Here is a 24,331-nt window from a genome sequence, read left to right as displayed (position 1 = left end):
GGTTTGGGTTCGGGTTCCTTCTGAGTTTGCATGTTCTCCCCGTGTAAGCGTGGGTTCTCTCCGAGTTCTCCGGCTTCCTCCCACAGTCCAAAGACATGCAGGATGGGGATAGGTTAATTGATGACTCTAAATTGGCTCCAACCCCCCCGCGACCCTTAATACAGGATAAGCGGTAGACAATGGATGGATGGATAGATGGGTTGCTATGTTTGTGCCCTGCATTAATCAAACTGGTTGCACTATTTAGATTTTTTTTGCTCAAAATGGAGGAAGCTCCCGTGTTTCAAGTTTTTTTTAAATCGAGGATTTAAAAAATATATATACTGTTATGAGGATGTGGAATTTTGCAAACATTCAAAACACGCTTGGATATGTGTGTACTCTGGATTTAAGCCGAAGACAAGTACATCTGTAATTGAGGCTTTAACACCAGGTGGCAGTAGAGTTTCATGGCTGACGAGAGCTGTTCAGAGTGACTTGAGATGACTGTTGACTGTACAAACATGGATTTGTCTCCGGCGTCTGTGTCAAAAGGTCCATGTCGAACAGACAAAGTCTCCTGTGGTCTGAGTAAGCACACAAAGATCTACATTCAGGAGATGAGGAAGTTACAATGCTGAGCTGTTTGGAACAAATTATATTCAGAAGATGAAGCATATTATACTACTGTTAACCTTTTTGTAAACGGTCTGCGCACAATCAAACCTATTGAGTTAATATGTGTCGCATAATTGATGGAACAAGAACATTTGTTTATTGCCAGTCTGAACTTCGGTTAATTGAACAACTTGTGAAAGACGAGACAAAAGCAGAACTGAACTTGGTCTTCACGTTACAAACAAAACCCTCGCATGCCTTATTACAACATAAACATCGAAACCCGAGCTGCGTCCTCACAGCTGATTACAGGGACTTGAGAATCCTCGTCTCCTGTGGCTTTATGCTAATGCTATAGCTAAAGGTGAACTTAAAATCAGCGTCTCATCATGGAAAAATCTAAATGCAATTAAGCTAAAGGTACGAGCGTCCCGGCTCAGCATGCATCTTTTTAAACACCGAACACAAGGTTCTCTGACCCTAACGGAGGATGAGGTCAGACCGGCAACACAACGGAGCCCTCGAGTCAAGCTTGTACAGTCAGACACATTACTCGTAGAGGTACTGGGAGATGAAGCGGTGCAGTTTCTGCCTGTTTTCCGTCATCTGGAACAAAGGGACGACACCCAGGAAGACGCCTCCTTGCCGACGCTCCTCCGAAAGGACCTGAGGCAAACAGCGTAGAAACAGCGATGTCAGGCCCGTCGCACGCCAGTCTCTTATCTTCAGCGGTGTGCTTTTTGCACAAGGCCAAATAAAAGACGCAGAAGTAATAACCGAGATAAAACGAGAACCTTTCAAAACGAGAACACGTCAAAAATGAAAAAAAAAAAAGATGTTATATAAAAAACACTGAATCACCTTATTCATTCGGCAAAGTCTGAAATAATGAGGTGAAATGGGAGAGCCAAACTTCGGCTTGTACTGTCTTTTCTTTTTATATTACAGGTGCAGAAACACTCAAAGCACATTTCTCCTACGATTTGACCAGTAGATGTGAGACATCGGGGAGTGAAATTAGCTGTCAAATCCTAAAGATAAGCATGAGAACGACCACTTCTGACTGATAACCTTGATAAAAAAAAGTTAACAATGGCCTCATGAGATCTTTGCAGATATATAGGTCAATGACGCTCTATTTTTAAAAGGCAGTAACTCCCAACCCACAGACTCTTAGAGAAGACTGATAGATGCAGACGGCGTCTACTTTACTGAGTTGCAGGGCTGAGTGCTGATTTGTCAGAGTGGGAAATTTGCGCAGAAACAGTGATTAATATAGCAATGCATAAAAAGGCTGCTTTACAGTTATGGGTGAGCCTCTGTTTTCTCCATTTTTCGGACTAAAATCAGCGTTTCTCTTCAGTTCATCGAAATTCAGCTGGCGTTCATCAGCTATCATGTTGCCCTTCTCCTTTTTATTCTTTGCCGTTGTTGTGCAGTCAGCACACATGCAGATAACAGACGCCCATATAAACCATTTGCCTTCCTTCTTGGACTTTATGGGAAAAAACAAAACAAAAACGCTTCCCCAGACTTGGCCATTGCAGCAGCTTGGTAATCCATCACAATAATCGTGAATCCTTTATCTGGTTTTGTCAAAGTTGAATCCTCTGTTCATTGTGTCTGAGTGGAGTGTTTTCATATCAGGTCACTTCACAACCAGCAGCAAGAGAAATATGTCCCCGAGGAATCCTCAAAAATAAGTCACCTTACAAACATTTTATTGTATCCAAAATATAAATTTGAGTCACTAGTGAAGTATTATCAGCAAAGCGTACCCTCAAGGAATAGTTCAGTGTTTTGGGAAATAAAGCTACCTTCTTGCTGAAAGTCAAATGACCACTGGGTTTGATAAATATGAAGCAACCGCCAGCAGGCCATTAGCTTTGCATAAAGACTGGAAATGGTATAAAAATGACATCCACCAGCACTTCAGCAGCTTTACCCTGTAGTGTGTTATATCTTTCATATCTTCTGGATAGTTTACCATATAAAAACGAATTATATTTTATGAACTGTGTAAATTAATTATCCTCCCAGGTTAGTCTGACTGGAGCGATCATATAAATGTAGTAAAGTAAAAAGTCCAATCGATTACTTTGCAATTGTGCTGTTTGTGCGTTAACACAAGCCAAAAAGTATTTTTAAGCATCAAGACTGTGTTCTTGTGTTCAATGTGCTTAACTACAAGGACTGTGACCTATGCTCTATAGTGCACCTGAACGCATCATGTACAGAGACGTTCTGCCAACATGCTGCATCATGAAAAATAAAGCATCAACTGGCTTTACATAAGTTAAGTACATGTACATGTACAAGTACACCACTACTTCAGCTTTTTAGTGGCATCTCTGTGGTCCTGCACAATCAAATTTAGATCATTTATAAATATTATTAAAAACCTAATTCCTTCATCATAGTTTGAAACATAATGCTGGTGGATGTAAAGTACATGTGGACAACAATAGTAGGATTGTTGTATTAAAGACTTAAATGTGAAATGTACCACTTTGGCGACTAGAGTCTAAAAAAGTGTTCCTCTACTACACTCCTTCAATTTCTAACTTGAAATCACTTGTGTCCTTGGCCCAGTGAATTCTCTTTAAAGATTGACATTTCTGCCTCAAACATGATTGGATATGGCTGCTCGAGTCAGGCTCAGTTTCTCTCTTGTTGCAGCAAAATCAGGATGGAGTCCTGTTCTCGCCGAGCTCCAAGCTATAGAATACTGTTAAAAAACTCTGCCAGAAGTTGATTGATTATCAGCGATTCCTGTATTTGAGTTGGATTCAGGGTCAACTTGGAACAGTTTAATGTTAAAACTGAATTTTTTGAGTTGGACTGTGCCTAAACTTTCAGTCCTGAGTTGAGTTGTAATTCTCCGCACACACACACACACACACACACACACAGACACACACACGCAGAGAGGCTGTCACTCACCCCCAGGTCTATTAGTGATCTAACTGCAGTGTGTGCAGCCTCCTCTGAGCAGCTCTCTGTGAGATATAGCACAAAGGCACACATGAATCAAAATAACAGACAGATATCCAATATAGAAAAGACGAGTCGGGATAACGGAACAAAGCCATTACTAGTGGGACTGAAGAGATTTTTACACTGTGCATAGTCGAAAGGTGTCATTTGGATAGTTTTTGATTGTTTTTTTAAGAAAAAGGATAGGATGTGACGTGAGCGGGGTAGCGGCAGGGGTCTCCGCTGACTTGTTACATCACACGTTGAATCAGTGGGGAAAGCCAAGTTGACAAGCTTTTAAAGCTTTAAAGACAAAGAAATGGAAGATCTGGTCAGGTTGAGCTCACCGTAGTGTTGTTTCTTCTTCTTTGCTGTGTCACACAGATGGGAGTGTACCTGAGCCACAAACTCTGCCTCTGAAACACAAGAAAATAGAGCCAATTATTCCATGACAGTATGATACAGACAGTCTACACACACACACATATATATATATAGAGAGAGAGACTTACAATGTATAATTTAAGATATAGCATATAGCATATACTGGTAGGCCACTACCAATGGCTTTTGAGTGAATGAAATATAAATACAGAATACCATAAGTATTTACTTTGACTTTAATTCATGTGGTGAAATAATTGATTTTGAAAGTTTTAAACAGTTATTTATGTGAGTCCCTCCCAGTACCAATCAATAAACACTTCCCCATAAACATACCTGGCAGAGGTGTGCGCAGAAGGTCCAGACTGGCGGTGGCCCAGCACAGCGCCCTCAGGTGACCAGCTAGCATACTGCAGAGGAAGAAGAGCATCCTTGGACACTGACTCGGCCGGCTTATCTAGAAAGGTAGAAAGAGGGACGCTCATTACACAATGAGGATGAAGAGGAAGACCGACAGTCGCTGTCAGTTGGTCTGTTGGCCACAGAAACTAATAGAGGCACAATATTATAAATTAACTTGCGAGAGCAGCACACTGATATTGTGGGTGTCCCAGGTTCAAAACTCAATGCTGGCGAAGTAGGTTTTTTATTTGGTTTCATGCATTATATCATTCAGGTTTTGTTTCTTTTTTACTGTCTTTTTTATTCTTTCTTTTGAGTGGGATGCGTTCAGGAATCGAGATCTTTAGAAGACCCTGTAGACCATTTTCCTGTTTTATTTCCTTAATTTCCCTTTTTTATCACACTAGCGATGTAACAGAACAGCCGGAAGGCAATAAGGACATGAAGTCTCATTTTAATATAATTTGAATCCTAGTTTTTATACTGTTGTCTCAAATGGCCATTTACACCCCTATCCCTCTTTTTATAACAGGTTTTAATTGTAGAATAATACAGTTTTATGTTGTTTTTAAACGTGAATGTATTTCATGGGTATTTATCTCAGATGTCATGTAATCAGTGCTTCTTTATTAGGATGGGAGAACTGTAATGTCCATGATTCTGTGGATGAATAAATTCAACCTTGTACCTTGAAGCAGTCCTTATCAGAAAGCTGTCATACAATCCGAACCCTGACATCTATGTGCACTACATGGCTAAACAAAGCCTCCACTCTCCTAGAAAGGCTTTTCACAAGACTCTGGGACTTGGCTGCAGGGAGTTGCTTCCACTCTGACCACAATGGTTAATATGACCGGGTCAGATTCAGGGTTCAAACTCATCCCGAAGGTGTTGGATGGGGTCAAAGTCAGTGTGCAGGCCAGGCAAGTTCCTCCACACCAAACTCCGAAAGACATTTAATTAATTGTGTCATCTGGTAACGAGGGAGGCCATGAAGCTGGAGGTTCATTATATCCTATAATAAATAGTATGGGAAGTAATATGGAAATATATGGGGACAAAGTTGTGTATTGTAGAGTGTTACACAGTCATACAAAATCAGAATGAAATGTTAAATCTCTCAAGGGACGAATGCTCATATTAGTACTGCAGCAGATCTGGGTTTCTTAACTTAGAGCGCCGTGTATTCTTTATTGCTCAGCAGCCCTTGTTTTATGCTTAAAAGTACAGTACCCTGATTTCATACCAAAATTATATTTTAATCAGCATAACATAATGGAGCTCATCCAATCTTTCAATGAGCAGTCGCCATTTAGTCAATTAGGCTAATTCAATCGCTGTTTAAACAATCATGTTAAATGCAGCACTGTGACGCCTCAAAACACAGTAGAACTTTAAAATGAATAGAGAAAACAGAGAGCAGTCAGAGCAGCTGTTGTATGAGGAGTAAAAATATATTCGGCCAGAGAGGCTGCTTGGCAAAGAATTCTCAGACTTGATGTTCAAATGGACAAAATGTGCTTGTGGCATAAGATTTAGATAAGTCAAAAAAAGCAGATTTAAAATACATTAAAAATAAGTGGCCCACAAAGAATATGGTAGCAAACAAAGATGGAAACACTAACAATGTTCCATAATATGCTCATCACATGGATCTATATGCTGTCTAATAAGTAAATGATAAAGAAAGAACCGACATGTTTGATATGGTTAAAGTCACAGAAAACAGCTTATATATTCAGCTGCAGGTCATGTCTTTGCATTTTAGAGTATGTCTATATCCATATAAATTCTTGCCACCAGAGGAAATGTATTGCTTCTCCGCTTGCATAGCTAAAGGAAATTTAAAATGAATAAGCTAATATACACAATTACAATAACTTATAATAAAAAAAATGTTAGTGCCTTTGGGAAAAACAAAGTTCTACATGTACAGAGAACAAAATGACGCTTTTAAAGTTCAGGTGTTTGGGCATCAATCTCTAAGCCCACACAAGACCAGCCTTTTCCTTAAAAAACAGTATTATAGCAACTCAACTTGGTTGACCGCCAGCGTGCTTCTTCCACCTGAAGAGAATCTGGCCAGGCTAACTGATAACAGGCAGGAGAGGAGGTGACAAGGGAATATTGTTTTTGGATTGGAGGTCTTTTCTGTCGGGGGCAGTGAAGCAGAGGCACCGGGGGTGAATGCAACTTTAAAGATCAGAGTAGAAGAGTGGAGTGTATAAACACTGATGAGGCTGTTCCTCAGTGGACAAAGCTGAACTGAGTGAGAGGATTTTATGCCAGTGTGGAGGTGGTAGTGGTTTACTGGGCTAGAAAGTCAACTTCCTTGTGGCACAGGTAGGCATAAGCACTTATTCGGATGTATTCTGTATAGTTTACTGTAGCTAGATACAATAATTCCTGAACATTTTCTTACAAAAGTAGAGAGTCAAATAATGTCTATTTCCCAAGAAAGCAAAGACGAGAGAGAAGAGAGAGAGAGAGTCCACACACTGAATATCCCCATGTTTGAAGGAGATGATGAAAAACATTGTTTTCAATCAGTACTTGATTCAAATATAGCTATCAGTATCAGGAAGGAAAACATGGCATCGTAACATTTAAAATTGCCTTTTTTTGTTAAAAAGCTGCTCTGCAACTACATTTGCATTGCCTTGGTTACCTAACTGAATCATAGTGTGCACCGTGTCTTTCTCCAACATGTATAATACATGTTTTTTCCCCTGTAATTTATATATTATTACACTGAATTTTACACAAACAGTATGTTTAAATGTAACAATTACTCAGTGCACCATGTTATATAAATGTGTTTTCATTGTGTCTGGCCCTTGAGGTACCTCAAAGTCACTTTGCAGTGTTTGTGCCTGACACACTTCACTTTGAGCACTGTTTGGTCCCTTTGGGAGTTGAAAAGCTTCCTAGTGATGCTTTGAAAAATCACATACAACGGTCATGACTGTTGGGCTTCTTTTAAAGATGACACATACTGCTAATTGACATTCAAGTTACGTAACTTAACTGTGTAGGGGCCTTTGTAATGGAGATCTAGTTACTTCAAAGTTCTTTTTCATGTGGTGTTTCTGGTTTCTGTACGTAGCCATGCATGGAGGGGCAGCATGGAGATGTTTTTCCTTTCATATGACCTGGTGCTGAAGGCATATATAGAAGCCAGTGCTCTCCTGTACCTTGTACGAACGCAGGTCCTGCTCCTCCATGTCAGAGTCGCTGTGATAGGGGTCATCAGAGGTGCTCCAGGACAGAGCGCCATTCTTCTTCCAGAAATCACAGAGCGGAAAGTCTCTGGGAATCTACATGGGATGGAGCGTAAAACAGACAACGGCAGGTCAGACAAGAACTCTGTCTGCTAAGAGCATCTGTGATTGACTTCAGTCTCTAGTCTTGAACTGTGTATTTGGAGGACATAAGGACATTTTGTGGTTAATGTATTAAAGCTCAAGTCTGACACCTAATTTTACACAACAGACTGTTTACACCAAATTCCATGGTGAAAAGAAGGATCCATGAACTCATTGACCATTATCTGCTCGTCTGTGATCGATTTCACTGAGCCTGTATTGTTGTTGGTTTCATGTCCGTTTTCTGTTTTGTTAATGGAATCTATTGATGATTAACTGTATAAACATCCAGCAGTTAGAGACCAACACTATCTTTCCTTTTGGAGTTGTGTTCCTGAAGACCTCATCAATGCAATAGTCACTCTCTCTTAGACTTTAGCTTTGGTGCTGAACTGGTAGTGGGAAAATGATGTAGGGTGTCAGAGAAAGAAAAAACTTTTAGAAACATGTAAAAATGTATCTCACTTCTTCCATGATCAGGAGGCCACAGCGCACCAGACTGTCAACTGCATCCAGAGCGAAACTCTGGGATGACTGACAGGGCTGGAGAGAGAGAGGGGGGAGAGAGAGAGAGAGAGAGAGAGAGAGAGAGAGAGAGAGAGAGAGAGAGAGAGAGAGAGAGAGAGAGAGAGAGAGAGGGGTTACTACTTTCATTACTATAAATTGAGAAAAAAATGAATCCTGAGTTTATCCTTCTCCCCAAAGTCAGTGTGCAATATTGGCTGCAAAATGTGTTGACTGATGTCATACTATTACTAGTACATGTTGAGTGATTACATCTGTAATGTAGCTGCCCATGTTGTTCATTGTTATTCAATGCATTTATTATATTGTATTTGATATTTGTATATTTATTGGTGATCGATCATCATCTCATTTTCTATACTGCTTTGGCAATATAAATATCTGATGTGTGATGCTAAGCTAATTTGAATGTGAGATAGAGTGAGAGATGATAATGGTTAAGATCAAAAGTGAAGAAAGTGAGGATGCACAAAGAGCTTCAGCCCCAAGAGACGTAGCAGAGATCAGAGCAGGAGAATGAAAGATGGCCAACAGGAAGAGACCAGGAGTTGTGTTTTTTGGGGAGAAGTGGGGCGAGAAAACCGAGCTCAAAGCAGAAGGGACAAGAAAACGCAGCTACCAAAATGAAAGCTGCACAAACAGAAGAAGGGATAGTATTTCTGGCTCAGATGCTGAGCCCTTTAAGTCATTCTGATGGAGCACAAACACACATGTACACACACACACACACAAACACACACACACACACACACACACACACACACACACACACACACACACACACACACACACACACCTCAAAACCTCTCTTTGCCTGAGATAGAGGCAGCAGAGTAGGATGAATAGCTGTTCAGCTCCATTAAACAACCATTGAATGAGACACACTGGGTGGGTGTGTGCGTGTGTGATATGAATTCAGACTCACTGGCATGAAGCCCGGAGGCAGGAGATGGCAAAGCTGTAGGGATCTCTCCGTCAGCTCGGACTGACAGAGCACCACATCGAAGTCCATGTCACCGTTGACTTGCTCTCCGTCCACGCCGTCACTCCTCACCCTGCTGCTGACGCCACTGCCGACCACCTCGCACAGCATGGCCGACACCGCACACGCTAAGAACAAACACACACATAGGCATTTGATTATTTGCTCTAATTCCGCTTACACACTGTGAGAAAAATATTATTATATTGTTATTGTATCATCCAAATAAACACATTTCCGACTGTATCTGCAAAATATCTCAGCATGTTTATTTCCACCATTTAACTGTCTTTATTTACACTTTGTATTCCTATTATCCTGCCGTCATGTGCTGGTGGGAAAGTATTGACATCTGGATAGTTTCAAAACAGAGTCACATATTTTGTCCCAAAATCAAACTTGAAACACTGAATATAGAGCATTATGGAGGCTGGAGATTTGAGTGGTGACAAGTACTTGAGTATTTCCATTTTCTGCTACTTTATACTTCTATTCCACAACAATTAAGAGGCGAACGTTTTAGCTGTTCTGGCCGCATAAATCGTATTTAAAATAATTTAAGTGCTAAGCAGAATCCATGCTGCTACTAGCAAAGTGCTATGGAGAACGACAGTCTGCACCTCCAATTACTGTTATCCAGCAAAGTGAATGCCGAGGTCTTTGAGATTTCTTTTTGAGACACAACTGAAAACCAGGAGACAATATCATACAAGAAATGACAGAAGAAGCAGATGTAACCAGCCAAAGCTGCACTGAGTGGATAATGAATAATGAGCGACTGTATGCACAGTGCCGTGGCACGGCTCAAACTGTAGTATGCTTTAAACATTTGGAATATTAAGTACTTTTAAAAATGTCATGTTTCAAACTGCTTTCCATATAGACATGCCAACAGTCAGAGCCAGAGCCAAGGCCTCCCACGAAAAGTAAGTTGCCTGTAGAACACAAGGTCTCAAGATGATATTTAGGCTTAAGCATTTAAGGAAAAGTTTGTCAGCTACACAAAATACATGCATGCAAAGTCACTCACCACCAACGGCTTCCGAAATAAAGGTGTGTGTGATAATCTGGGCCTGAAGACTGAGGTGAAGTGTGGCAGCAAGAGAACGACGGGGCATAATGAAAGGGTCTTTCCTAGAAGGATGGACATACGGACAGTAATGGAAACTTCAGAGGCTTCACTGAAAGGATGAGCTTTGTTTGCTTGTCTTTGTTTTTCTTCTTTGACAGACAGAAAACAAACCTAGATGGCACTGCAGCTATGATGAGGTGAGGGGCGAGCAGAGAGAGGGAATAGCGGAGAACCTCCTCTAAACTTCCCCCGAAACCGACGTCTTTGTTCCTGAACAGCACTTCCTCCGTGAGCCAGGCCACATCACGACACAGGGCAGAAGCACTCGCACCCTGCGGAGGACGGAGAAGTTTTGTTCCAAAATGAGACACGAGCATTAACCATCTGGTGACGTTAAGTAAATCACTGGTGGGTATGACTCAGAAAACCACTGTCACACTCAAATAAACTTGCACGAAAACTAATTCTGTTTATGAGCCTCTTGGAGTAATGATGGATCATTAGTGGGGAAGGAGAGGATTTCAACTCTGGCACCACCAAGGGGACAATTGCGCAGCAAACACGCTACCACACAGATGATGCATGTACCTTGCGGTGTTTGTGCAGCAAAAGACTGGCCACTAGACTGGTGGCCATCACAGCTGTGCAGGATGTTGCAGCTAGAAAGAGAAAACAGACACACATACAGATCCACAACATTTTGCATACGATTAAAACAAAGGCTTGTAAAGATTTGTTTACGATTCAGCAGGGGAACATAATCCAGGACCTACAGAAGATCAAGTGGAGGATGATGGCGATGCTTAAGTCTCTCTCTGGAGGAGTTAGCTCTTTGAGTTCAGATCCATAATGAGAAGGCGGCAGGAGCCACGACATCCTCCTCTGCCCAAACACACTGTCCGTTCTTGAGTGAATGAAAGGGAAATGAGGAAAAAGGATGACGGGAACACCTTTTAAGATTTTCATGAGTTTCATATTTGATAGCACTTATTTTCAGCATTTTTCCTGCAGATTTCCAAAAAATAAATACATTGGCTGCTCTCCTACAGCTTTTAAGAAGAACAACACATTCGGTAAACTTGAAAAAGAGACCCACTGCTGGCCTTGTGCCAGCAGTAAATTGGATTCATTGCCAAGGGAGTTGCATAACTAATCACGCCATATTCAAATATTATTTTCTCCAGCTGAAAAAAATGGGAAAAGCTTAATTTAATTATATTACAGTGCATTTTGGTCATGATCAATTCACACTTATTACAACATGGGGTAAGGAGAAGGCGGGTGAGGAGAAGGAACATTAGCTTAATTTCGAGTAAACTCTTTATGGGCATCACGAGAGTTCAGTGGATGACTTACCATTACACTTCTGAGAAATAAAACGGAACGCGGAATTGTGGGTAAAACAACACTGTAGACTCGGGCACTTTAGATGCATCCAAGCGTATAAAACAGCAGCTACATCACTCACAAATGGAGGTGTGTGCAATACATCTCATGAGCTGCTCAGCTGGAGCGATGCAAGTGTGTTATTTATGTGTCTCAGCTGTGCATGTGTAAGGGAGATATACAGTAGTGTATCAAACACAACAGCCATGTCTGGCTCTGTTAATACACGAATCCTACAGACAGTGACATTGTTATCTCAAACAAGAATAAATTAACTGTAAGTGTGTGCTCCTCTGGAAAATAAGTGTTTTAGGCTTGCAGTCCTCACATATGCTGCATTTTTTTTTATACATGGGAACAAAAAAAAGAGACATCAAAAGCTGAGCTTTCAGCAGAGACGCAATTTTAAGTATCGAAGCCCGTTAATGATGTAGACATACACAATGAATCTAACTATCACTCTCTACTACTTCCCATCTATCGCTTCCCATCTATTTCACTCGTGCTGTGTTTTTTTTTGTGTGGCATCCACGCGCTCTCAGAAGAATTAAACACAGGAAGGGAGAATCCACTTTGCTCGTCAGACGCCAAGCTGAGATTGAGCGCGGATGTTATTTTCTTTCTGTTATCTTTTTCACTGGCAGACTGTGTAATGCTGATGGTAATTGGACCAAGTCTAAGAGGATGAAAACTCTCATCAGAGCGTGGTGTCTGTGCCAGATTCAAGGTTTAGAGGAAAGTTTATCTTCAAAGTTTAAGAGCAAAGTAACTTTTCGATTTCACAGATGCTAGATAAAACACAATCCAAATCTGTATTCAATGGTGGTTTGTTCAAATAGGGTACAATCGCTCACTCGTGTACAAAGGTGTGCATGCAGGTGGTTGGATTACCTGTTGTTTAGGATAACCGGCAGCAACAGGTCCTGCAGAAGGAGCCATTCATCCACTCTGCATCTCCCTGACTCGTACATCTCCTACACACAAAAACACACAAAATAAGGATGCACACATGCACTCACACAGGGCTACACAGTAGAATATCTATGTCATTCAATGTGGTACTCTGGTAAACCAAGGAAGATATCCTTTAAGATGCTTTAAAATATTAAATCCTGACTACTATGTTAGTGTTGCCATGTGATAACCTTCAGTTCCCTAAGTTGCCAGGTTATTGGCTACACCTACACAGCAATCATGCAATAAGCCTTTGCAAATGTAATAACACTCAAGTTTTAGTTGGAACTGTTTGAGATGTGTTGATTCAACTCCATGGTCATGTTATAGTTCTCCTGAACTGTATATTGAGATATTTCTGATCCTGTTCCTGGAGAGACTAACCAGGCTCCACAACTAGTAGCTAATCTGTCTCTGTTCAAACAAACTTTGGCTGCCAACAAAGTTCCTAAGCAATCCATTAAACTCTTCCTCAAACATATGGACCATATCCAGTTGGCAACATGCAACTACAGCAAATCATCATACGTCTGCCAACAGGCTAAATCACTCAAATACTATTTCATACAAAATTATTAGTCAAAATTCTTATGGCAGTAAATCTTCAGGTCGAGAAGTACAACACTGTGATTATTGAGGAAGATGAATACGCTAATGTTGATCCTCACAAAATGACCATCTGCTCTCAGTCAGTATAGAGTCCAGTTTGTCACCTCAGTGTTTTACAATCTTCTGTTCATGACTGTTGAATCACACCAGGTATGTTATTTTATCATTCAAGTAAAATCCAGCATAATCACACTGCCCAAATATTTGAGTGGGAATACATTTTTGAAAAAACAACAACTTCAACATGCATGTGTAGAAACCAAGGTGATTGTGAATTATGAGAAGCCATATAGTTTTTATGGATAGAAAGATAAAGTGAAAATCTGTTACACAAAAATATTTTTTATTTCTTTTTCAAATCACTTACTACTGAAGATCTCTATGTCCACTCTTAAGACTATAACCTGTCATGATGTGTCACCATCGCAAGTTGGGGATAATTTCTTTCTCCTGTGTACCTTGAGAGAAAACGGCTGTGCGAGGTTGATCCTCACACTTCCTCTTGGTCTCCTCCAGAGTAGAGACCACAACTGCCGCAACACAGAGCTAAAGCCAACCTGTGAGGATATGCAACACACACACACACACACACACACACACACACACACACACACACACACACACACACACACACACACACACACACACACACACACACACACACACACACACACACACACACACACGCACACACACACACACACACACACACGCACACAATCATGAGAGTGATACAGAGCCATTGTATCATAATGACGCCTAGCATTTAGGGGGGACGTTAAAGCAGCAACACCACTAATGAGCAGGATCTATGATGGGCACTAAGATAAATGTGTGTTCAGTACTGTATGTGTACTGTGTGTGAATGACAAAATGATGGGGCGAGAACCTTATTATGGCAATTAACCAAAAGCAACACCCACTCTCCGCTATCTTCTCAAAGTGCAGATAACGAAGGGCAAGACTAATGGAGACTAATAGCAATAACAGTTGCTTTAAAAAATTAAATACAAACCTCAACTAAACAACCAGCGCTGGCCAGTGAGAAATTAAAGAGCAAAGTTGTGAAACAAAACTTTCCAAGTGCCACTCTGGATCATCAAGTGCAATTGTTATCCCAAAAAAAGGAGCAACATAATTGTACTGTAAATTATGCTGGTGTACTGATGTATGGTGGTATGTGTTTTGTATTGTATTTCCATATTTTTAGGATACTGGAAGCTGAATTAATATTAATTATACTGTACATGTAAAAATTACAACAAGGTCAAATAGTTGAAAATTAGCAATAGCTATGAACTCTCTGTGAAGCACACAATTTCCTGCTCTGTACTGGAGATATGTTACATTTCATTGACCCTATCATATTAAATAAAACACATTCAATTCAATAATGGATACAAGTGTGTGTGTGTGTGTGTGTGTGTGTGTGTGGGGGGGGGGGACCAAACTCATCGGACCAAACTACTACAATAACTTCCTTTTGTTTAGAAAATACCGGCATTTATCTGACACACCTCACACAATATCTTTGCCTCTAGTTGTTTGTGGGGCGCGGCTCACAGGTTGAAAAAGGCTGCATTAAACCAAAACCTGCTCACTTGCTCCTGAGGATATCACAGATGGCTAAGTGGTGTTTGTGTGTGCTCGTAAGTGTGTGTTTGCATGCACCCACCTGTGTGTTGGTCTTGGGCACACAGTCGTAGGAGATGCCCACAGGGACCAGACTGACATCGGGGACAGATCCCTCTTTCACGAGCTGTCTGATGTGAGCCAGCCACTGGCCGCCACGGCCAGATTCCGCTGACACACCGACACTAATGGCCTGACCCTCATCTAGCAGCTCACGTATCAGCTGAGGAGGGAGGAGAGAGAAAAATGGCAAGAGGCAAAAGTCTGCGAGGTCTTGACAGCAGGGGAGCAATTAAAAGAAAATGACTGTCCTGCATTACTAAAACATACATAAGCAATACAGCGTACCAGACAATGGAGGGAATAATAAGAGGCAAGAAAACAGAATGTGGAGGGCAGCAGAGGGAGGAGAAGTCAAACGGCAGGAAGCAGGCAGGATAAAGAGCAGAAATAAAAAGGGACTACTGGGGACACTTCATGACATCCAGAGATACTTCCCTTTCCCCAAGTACTGTTTTCACCTTACAGATGAGGGAAATTCAATTACCATTGAACAACATCTAAGCAGGCCTACACTCAATAAACAATAAAGGTCGATTAACATTGAAATACAACCAATACACAAGCCCGCTTTCACATGCACAGCCAATATGCTTACTCACATAAATGGTTGTTGAAAAAAAAAAAACGACTTACTGCGTCAATCATAAATAACCTGTTTATGTTCAACTGTGGTTGTAGTCTTGTAGACTGATGCCAGACGGGGGCTTTTTATGGAGCTGTATAACACAATATTTTTTAATAAAGCCAGTAACTCCTCCTAATGAAATATGTCTTCAGGCAAACTGATTCAGCGCACAAAATAGCTCCCTTCGGGGGGAAGATATTAATGACTAATGGCTAAATTAGCATGTAGCTTCTGTAAATCTTCAGCCCCTTTTACACTGCTTTTTCGTTGCGGGAGTATTACGCCTTTATTCTCCCCCATAGTCTGTGTAAACGCTCACCGAGGCGGAAAGGCGTAACAGAATATTACACCTCTGAGACGGCAACGGAGGTAGTCACAGAGCCTCATTGAAGGCAGAACAAGTCGATACGGTGTTCTTTGTAAACTCTCCAAGCACCCGAGGCGAAAAGACGTTATGTAGTGAAGACGTGTTGCCAGGGCGACACGCCGCTGGTGGATTTAACGAGCTCAAAGCGTCGATCCGAAGAAGATAAAAACGCAGGTAGTAACTTTACGTCGCAAACAAAGTTCTATCTAAACGGTCCGGTTTGCGGCATATTTTGACTCGCCTTTCAATTCCATCGCAGCTGAATTGTCTGTGTACAAGGGGCTCAATTGAAAGGCATAAAAATCAATATTAGATTTTTGACACTGCATATAGCTTTTAATTTGACAAAAAGTTTTGCAGGTATTCGGTTAACAACGTAATACATTTCAACACAGACTAAACTAACATGGTGAACATTATTCTTGCTTAACATCAGCATGTTAGCAATCTGAGGTTAGCATTTAGCTCATAGTGCTGCTGTGACAGCCTTTCAGATTCCCCGGCATGGCCACAGACTCTTTAATCATGTTAAAATGATTAACTGTCCAGAAGCCAATGAAGTACAAACAGTAGTTGTGTGTTCATTCCTGATTAAGAAGTTCATTATTTTACTTTACTTACTACATTATTTTAATTTTATCTTCTTCCTCATCTTAAATCCATCAAAACACATATCAACTTACGGAGGTCATGACAGGTGAGTACAGACCGTCTCTCTGCGCATCCTGCTCAGTCAGAGCAGAAGGTGGCAGAAGGACCACACCTACTTTATGCAGGATTGATCTATAGGATAAACAGAGGATGCAGTATCTAAAATTAAAACAATTAATTGACTGGCCTTCATATGGTGCTGTGAATAACAAATTCAGCATCGGATGTCCTGCAGAAGGGTGCATGCATTATTTGTGTTTGTGTGTCTATACCTGATGAAGGCGCTGCTGATATGGAGGGGACTAACGGTGTATGGGACTCTCAGGTTGTGACAGAAGAGCACCAGAGGGATGAGAGCACAGTCCACAATGCTCTGATGCACATACACATACACCAGCAGAGATCCCTGAATTATAGAAAAGAAGTCGCTTTAGATAAGGAAGATTCTTCACATTGTCATTCATCATGGCAAACAATGGTTGACTGTGCATGGATTAGAAGAGTGGTTCCTTGGTTTCATATTTTTATTTTATCGATATTAGAATCAAGCTCCACGAGATTAAGATAAGAGAATGGAAGAATATACATTGATCATTTAAAAACAGCAGAGCCAATTGTACAATGATTTTATTTTGATACTCTAATAGTTAAGACGATCCAGGCAGAGATGAAGGCTATATACGTGGAGAGCATGTTTAAGTGACTGTATTTATTACTGTAGAGGGTGAAAGCGATCGATTACGCTGGACAGTATGTGGCCCTTTATCTATTGAGTAGTATTTTTCATCCCCATTTCAAATGTGGAAAATATTTTAGAGCCAAAATCAATCATATATTGAGTGAAGTTAGAGCATACAGATACAGCATGGCAGTAGTGATCAGAAGTGGCTATGATCATCTCCAGTTAAAAAAAGGTTTCATTGGAATATTGCTTATTTTAAAGCCATGATTAATGATTTATTACTTTAAAAAGGGGTTTATTTATCTTTTTTTTTTTTTTTAATCTATCTGGCATACTTATCTAAGAAATCTCAAAATCAGGTTCCAATGACATCATGTGACCTAGTCTATTAATGTGTCTGTAATCAGTACAGAGTAAATAAAACATTGAGTTAGATGAAGACATGCAAGTCACACTGTCACATGAATCAGTCCCTGTTATAGTAAATCATATGTGAAATATGGTAAAGTGAAAATATGATGGGATTATAATATACATTTGAGGGTAATTTGAGTAACCGGATAAATCAATAACTAAATCCATTTTTACATCGCACCAACATTTACAGGTTTCAAGAATGCATTCAGACCAATACAAAATTATCCAAAAGACAGGATACTATTTACATGCTGATAACCACTGAATTATAAGCATCATTAGAAGTCCTGATGGTTTTGCCTTTATACATGTAGTATATGGCAAGAAAAGACAAAGAAAAACATAGTTCAATGGATTAATTCATGCCCATCTTCAACCTCTGCAACAGCAGCCTGACTAAGACTTATTTACTTGTATTTATTTAGTCAACCATGAAATTCAAATTTTGTAAACTTAACTTAAAAACACTGACAAAAATGAAGCATAACAAGGCAAGTAAGAGTTGGTATGTAAGCAGTCAGATATTTATTTTGCTGAAAATTTTATATTCGCATTACCTTGAAATGTTTTGTAGGGGATGTGTACACACGGGGCTGTTTACCATCTAATTAGATCCGCTCTGCACATCCTGAGTGGGGATGTGTGGAGCCGAACCATCACACTAGAGCAAATGTTTAAATACAAAGTGTGCTCTCCATGTTTTGCAGGATGAGTTGACACTGTTTGGGGTAGCAGTTTATGGCATCACCATAGAAATAAAACAACAACATCGAACAGTTTTCCATGGCTATTTGACTATTACAGTGAAATGGCGAGCTGTTATGGTGGGAACACAGTACATTTAATCATCTGTGAATAAAATATTTCCGTCTGCTTGTGTATGTGTGTGTTTATAGATACTTGCACCTCTTGTGTGGCTCTGTGCAAATCCGGCAGATGGTTGAGGTTCACTTGAATATTGCCAAACACGGATGAACACATCTTCAGCATCACCCAGCTCAGGAATCTAATCAGGGGGATAGAGGGTGGGGGATGTTTAGAACGAAGAGAAAACAAATGTATGACTAGAGATACGGAGGATGGAGGGACACAATATACAAAAGGGAACAATACTTATAATAATGAGGCTGAGAAACAGAAAGTGTAACAACATTTAAATGAGTAAGATGGGAGTAAGACAACGTGGAAAGAAGAGGCATAAGGTCAAGAAAGAAACTGGTGATACAGAGAAGAAGCGAAATGGAAAGCGATAAAGAGAGATGTGTGAGGGTGACAGCTGTAGATAGAGACGAAGGCGGAGGCTGTAAATGAGGGACAGGGAAAGAGACTTATAGGGCAGATTTTGAAGACATTCCGAAGACTAGAAGAAAGCCAGAAGAGTTGATTCAAAGCCAGGAGTTTCCGTAACATTTCTTGAGACATTTGCTGAAATCTAATACTGTCTGGCAACAGGAACATGCTCTTAAGACCTGACAGTCATAGCACCCAGTTTCGATTTAAAATACAACACACATCTTTCCCCATGGGAGCCATCAGAGCGTGTTGTATCTACTCCACTGCCAGTGGACAAGTTTATGCCTCAATAACTGCCAGTCACCTCGAAGAGTATTTTAAACATGATGGATAGTCATACACCAGTTTTTAGTAGTTCTAACAGAAATTGCAAGCTAACAAATATCCTACATGTCTAGTAATAAAGTATGTGAACCTTTTCTGTGTTTGTCTCTTCCATATGGCAGCAGGTTTAAAAAGCAGTGTCAAATGTTTCTTTTCTTTCTATTGTTGTTGTTTCTTTCCAAGAGCCAATAGGATGGACTACGTTTTGTCCATTGAGGGTGCTGGATCTAAATACCCTGTTCATTTTCTGTACCCACAATGTCAGGGGACTGGGAGTTGGAGGAACCTTCAACATCAGGTTAATCATCGGTTAAAAATCTGTGAGCATCTGTGTTAAAAATATCTTGTTCTTGGATTCAATTAAAAAAAAAAAAGATAAAACATAGGTGTACATAAAAACAGGAGCATGTTGGTAAGAAAGAAAATGTAATCAATGGGCCTCAAATTCTGTTGATGTAGAATACAATAGACTAGAATTTAATCGTCCACCAGGGTGGAGATTTATCTTCGGCTCTATGCTATGTAGGAAACTGATAACACGTTCAAAATAAAGTAGGTTTGAAGTCATATGCTAAATTTCAAATGAATTTGGCTTCTATGGTGAACCGTTTTGTTTATTGCACTATGAATTGTGAATCTGCTAGCTACGATTCCATGCTTCTTGTCCACAGCAACGGCAGCTGATGCCCTTGGGTACGGTACTCTAGGAGATAAGGCTGGCAGTATTCTCTACTTTGTTGTTGTCAACAGATCCTGTGATTGAGGCCAAAAGTCTCTCTCCGAAACATTACAACTTCTCATCACTCTTCTGTCACTCAGTCCAAAGTCCATTTGCTGTTAGTGAAGAGGGAAATTTTAAAAACAACTCAAGAATATCACTGTTATTTAACGTCATTACTAGAATAGAACTAGTGTCTTTTCACTGTGTTTGTGCTTCATGGTTGTTTTTTTTCCAGCTACTTTGCTGCAAAGGAATTTCCTCCTCTGGGGCAATAAAGACACTGAACTTTCAACAACCATTTTTTTCATTTCTTCTAAGTGAAATGTTTGCATGTAAAAGTCAAGTGTATTTTTTCAATAATTAATCAATAAAGAATGATCTTGCCCGTTTCCCACTGGCCCCAACATAAACAAACACTCAGGCACCGTAAGAGGCTGGGGGAGATGCAGGTGTTAATGAGGGGGAGGAACGGGGAGATGTGGTCGAGCTGCCCTCGGCTGTCTTCTCCCTCAGGCGCTTTATGCTCTGTCAGCGCCTCCTTCACCCTGAAACACATGGTCACGGGACAGCAGGGTTACCACATCACAAAGCCTCTTTTGTGCTACATGCAGACAAACACCCGCCTTCCAGAAAGACAACAACATCCCCGTGTAAAGAGGTCAGGTTACATAAAGGTTAAACTCAATTAAACTGAAGGGGAGACAACAACAGATACACACCATCTACTTGGTGACAGAGATAGGGAAAGTGTGACAACAGTCCCAAGTTATCCCATTTCTCTTCATTCGCACTAAACAGACCCCATCATGGCCTACATTTTCTGTATCTTTGTTTGTGTCTTTTATCTCCTCTCCTTCTTCCTCGTTCTCTAGAACTGCAGAGCCCGTTTCATTTTCTCTATCTCTGCTTATCATTTATTTACTCCCCTCTGGTATCTCTACTCCTCCTTCTCTCTCCCTGAAGGTACCTGTTGTTCTGACAGACTCTCTCCAGTCTGTTGCTAACAGGACTCGCGTAAGCCTTGCACCCACTCACAAACAGTGCGTAGCACACCCTCCGCACCAGCCAGCCTCGATACCTATGACACAAAACAGAAAATGCAGAGGCAGAAGATGTGTATGGGCCAAACTTGTTGTATGTTATCTGCCTGAACGCTCTAGATTGATATATCAAATTCCTACGACAATACCTGGTGTGTGTCTCGTTTACACTCAACAGGTTGTGAAAGCCAAGGGAAGAGTTTTGTCCGAGCTTCTTGCGCTAAACCATAAAAGAGAAGCACACACAGACCATTCCAGAAGCAATTCATTGTATAAAAAGGCACTGAAGGATGCCATCTGATGGGGGCAGTTACAAAAGCATCTTTGACTTCACAAAAAATAACCTCATCAGTATCAGTCAGTATCAACCTTTCCTCTGCAAACCTCTCCAGCCTCCACGCTACACACTCACCAGACTGTCTGGGGTGCACTGGTGGCAGCACTGGCCAACAGTCGGTCTGAACTTGCCCAGACAGGGAGGCACTGTCTTCAGCTTTTTCTTCATCTTCAATTCCCATGACAACTGAGAGGGGGAAAAAAACATACAAATGAATAACACAAAATGTCACATACAAAACGACTGCAACCACGGGTCCTTCAGTTATTCTGTCCATCCCAATTATATCAATGAGGGTAGGCTAATTAACAGAATCACCACTGTAGACTGTATTAGACTGCATGAGTTTTAGCTAGTTGAGTGTATGTGGTATTTCATGGGGACTGGACTTGCTCTCTCTGAATGAATACAAACCTGGTTTCTCTAATTGGGGTGGAGAATCAGATAAACCCGATTTCCACAGTTCCTGGAGAATACGTTTACTTTACGCTTTGCATGTGCGTAATTGGATTTGGTTTATTTACATATAAACATGTGTCTGACATGAAATGGGACAGGCAAAGAATCTGACACAAAGAATCTCCAAAAGTCAAATTAAGTAAACTTTCCTCCCCACAGCTGAACAGTTGACCATTTGTAAAATAAAAACATGTTCACTTGTTCCTTTACTATACCTTGAAATAATAAGCCTTGCTTCCAAAATAAGGTCAGTGGTAGAATCTGATTATTGACCAGTTGCATTCATACCGCATTCATATTGTATTTATTTATAGATAAATAGATAGATTCACAGTAGCCAGGTTACTACAGTGCAGGTTAACATATTCTCTGTAACCTGATATCTCCCAGTAACCTGGTCTCTGACTGACAAGCCGACAAAAAACAGCTCTTCAGAAAAAATGGCGGTACGGGTTAATTAAAAATGTTATGCTTCAATTCATTGCCCTCGGTTTTATCATGAGTTTGATACAATTTCTGTGTTGCTGTGATTGGGTAAACTCTGAATACAAGGGAGCATGCAACTTGATATGCTGTAAATATTACTACAGGGAGACCCGCTACCAGGCAATCAGTATACATCAAGTATAAACAGCTCATGTACTGAAGCACAGACTAGACCATGTACTGTTTATTAATCAGACTAAGATCTCCTGTAACATGTTGACAACTGGTCAGTTCTATTTGTGTTTGCAACGATGCCAATTAATTAACATGCAGCGTATGTGTGTGTGTGTGTGTGTTACTGTGCCTGAAATGAAGTGTTAGTTAGGATTCAGACTGATTACCCTGTTTAGACGAAATTAGCTAATGAATCTCCTGAAATCAATAACACTTTCTACTGGTTGAATGATGATGATGATGGATTCCAGAAAAAAAAAACAGACCAGCTGACCTAATCAGTGCCTTGCTAAGTCAAGGTTGATTTAAAGACAAAACATTACTGTAATAAAAAAGCCTGGATCAAGCTATCAATAATTAACATGACCATATTAGTACTAAGAAAGCTATGAAGTAAAAATGCCCTTGAGAGAAAGATAGAGGCCGGATAGATGCTGTGTAGTATGTATATATGTAAAGCCCCTTGACGCTAATTTGTGATATCGGGCTACATAAATAAAATTTACGTGACTTGAAGTATAAACAGCAAATGATACACAGTGTAGAGGCAAAGTTGGGCTATTATCATGGTAAAACCACATATATGTTAAAGGAATAGTTTGACATTTGGGGAAAATAAGGATTATTCAGTTAGTTAAAGGATAGGTTCACAATGTTCTTTCATAAAAGGGGCTTGCAAGTAAATCCTTTGCAGTTACAAACGCTTCCCAGCCAATAGATTATCAGACATGAATGTCCGAAAGACCATTCGTTGCTGATCTCGGAGTGCATTGGAAGACAATGGCAACTCTGCAGAGTGAAGCTTTGACATCAAAATGCCACTTACATTGGTGAAACATTAATAATGGATCCTCAATGGGGCGTATGAACAGGTGGAACAATAACAGTGTGTAATCCTCTCTCATACAGGCACACAAACAGGCACACAAACAGACAGACAGACAGACACACACACACTGTCATAAATACCTAAATGGCGGGTTTTAGGAGGAGTAATGTGCTGTAAATACTTCTAAAACAAACAAGAATTTGTCATTGGCATTCAAGTGAAAAGGCTCCAGGAAGTCATTATGCCAGACTGTTGTTTTTCAAGAAATAATTACAGCACCCAACTCCTATTAAAACCAGAGAATGTTTGTTTAAAATTTCTATTTGGGTCTGGATAAGACAAACAAGATATAACATGTTAATTGGTGAGGTTTAGAGGTGCTAGTGAACTCCGGGCCGCTAAACTGTCTTTACGCTAATTGCCTCCAGCCTCCAGCTCCATAGTTAATACATACACAGATATAAGACTGGACCATATCGTTTAATGGCTTCCCAAAAGGACAAAGTATTCCCTTAAAAATTAGCTTAATTCTCAGCTGGATCAGGTCCAGTGATTCAGTAAACATCAAACAGAGTGACGCACACGGGGCCATTCATGTTCTCTTGTGATTGTGAATAACAAAGAGTTTGAGATTGGTGCACATGGAGTGAAGTGAGAGATGACAGTGGGAGAAAATAATGCAGGCAGTGTCCTTACAGCAGGAGTTTTCTGTTGAATTGGTGGAAGGCCCATGTCTTTGTTTATCTCGCCATTGTCCTCCTGCACCATGGTGAACACCCTGCAGACTTCGACTCTGAGACCTACCACAGAAAAGACAGCAGGAAAATAATAAATTAAACAAGTGTCACGTTCAAACAGTCTTGAGTAATAGGAATTGTTTGTGAGCACATGTGAGTGGGTAGACATTTTAAAAGGCTCGACAGTAAAGTTGCGATTTCAAAGGGCAGTGTCTTCAGAAAAGGCCTAATTTCAATGATTT

At 40.5% G+C, this 24,331-nt stretch overlaps 1 protein-coding gene across 1 annotated transcript; it reads right to left on the bottom strand.

Annotated features, from left to right (window-relative positions):
* Nucleotides 1–375: 375 nt before the first annotated feature.
* Nucleotides 376–24,120, bottom strand: gpat2 (glycerol-3-phosphate acyltransferase 2, mitochondrial; the record flags this gene model as incomplete). The annotated part of the gene is made up of 22 exons (XM_084025709.1): nt 376–1,263; nt 3,541–3,596; nt 3,921–3,989; nt 4,294–4,414; nt 7,554–7,676; nt 8,190–8,267; nt 9,175–9,359; nt 10,262–10,365; nt 10,475–10,635; nt 10,892–10,962; nt 11,077–11,207; nt 12,581–12,663; nt 13,711–13,809; nt 14,928–15,107; nt 16,623–16,722; nt 16,863–16,996; nt 18,596–18,695; nt 20,453–20,572; nt 20,995–21,105; nt 21,217–21,287; nt 21,480–21,590; nt 24,049–24,120. 22 exons carry the CDS (start codon nt 24,118–24,120, stop codon nt 1,147–1,149), a joined length of 2,397 nt encoding a protein of 798 aa, XP_083881835.1. The 3' UTR covers nt 376–1,146.
* Between the last annotated feature and the right edge of the window lie 211 nt (nt 24,121–24,331).

Source organism: Eutrigla gurnardus, assembly GCF_963514095.1.
Source record: "Eutrigla gurnardus genome assembly, chromosome: 13".
NCBI lineage: Eukaryota > Metazoa > Chordata > Actinopteri > Perciformes > Triglidae > Eutrigla > Eutrigla gurnardus.
This window is presented reverse-complemented; position numbering and strand designations above follow the sequence as displayed.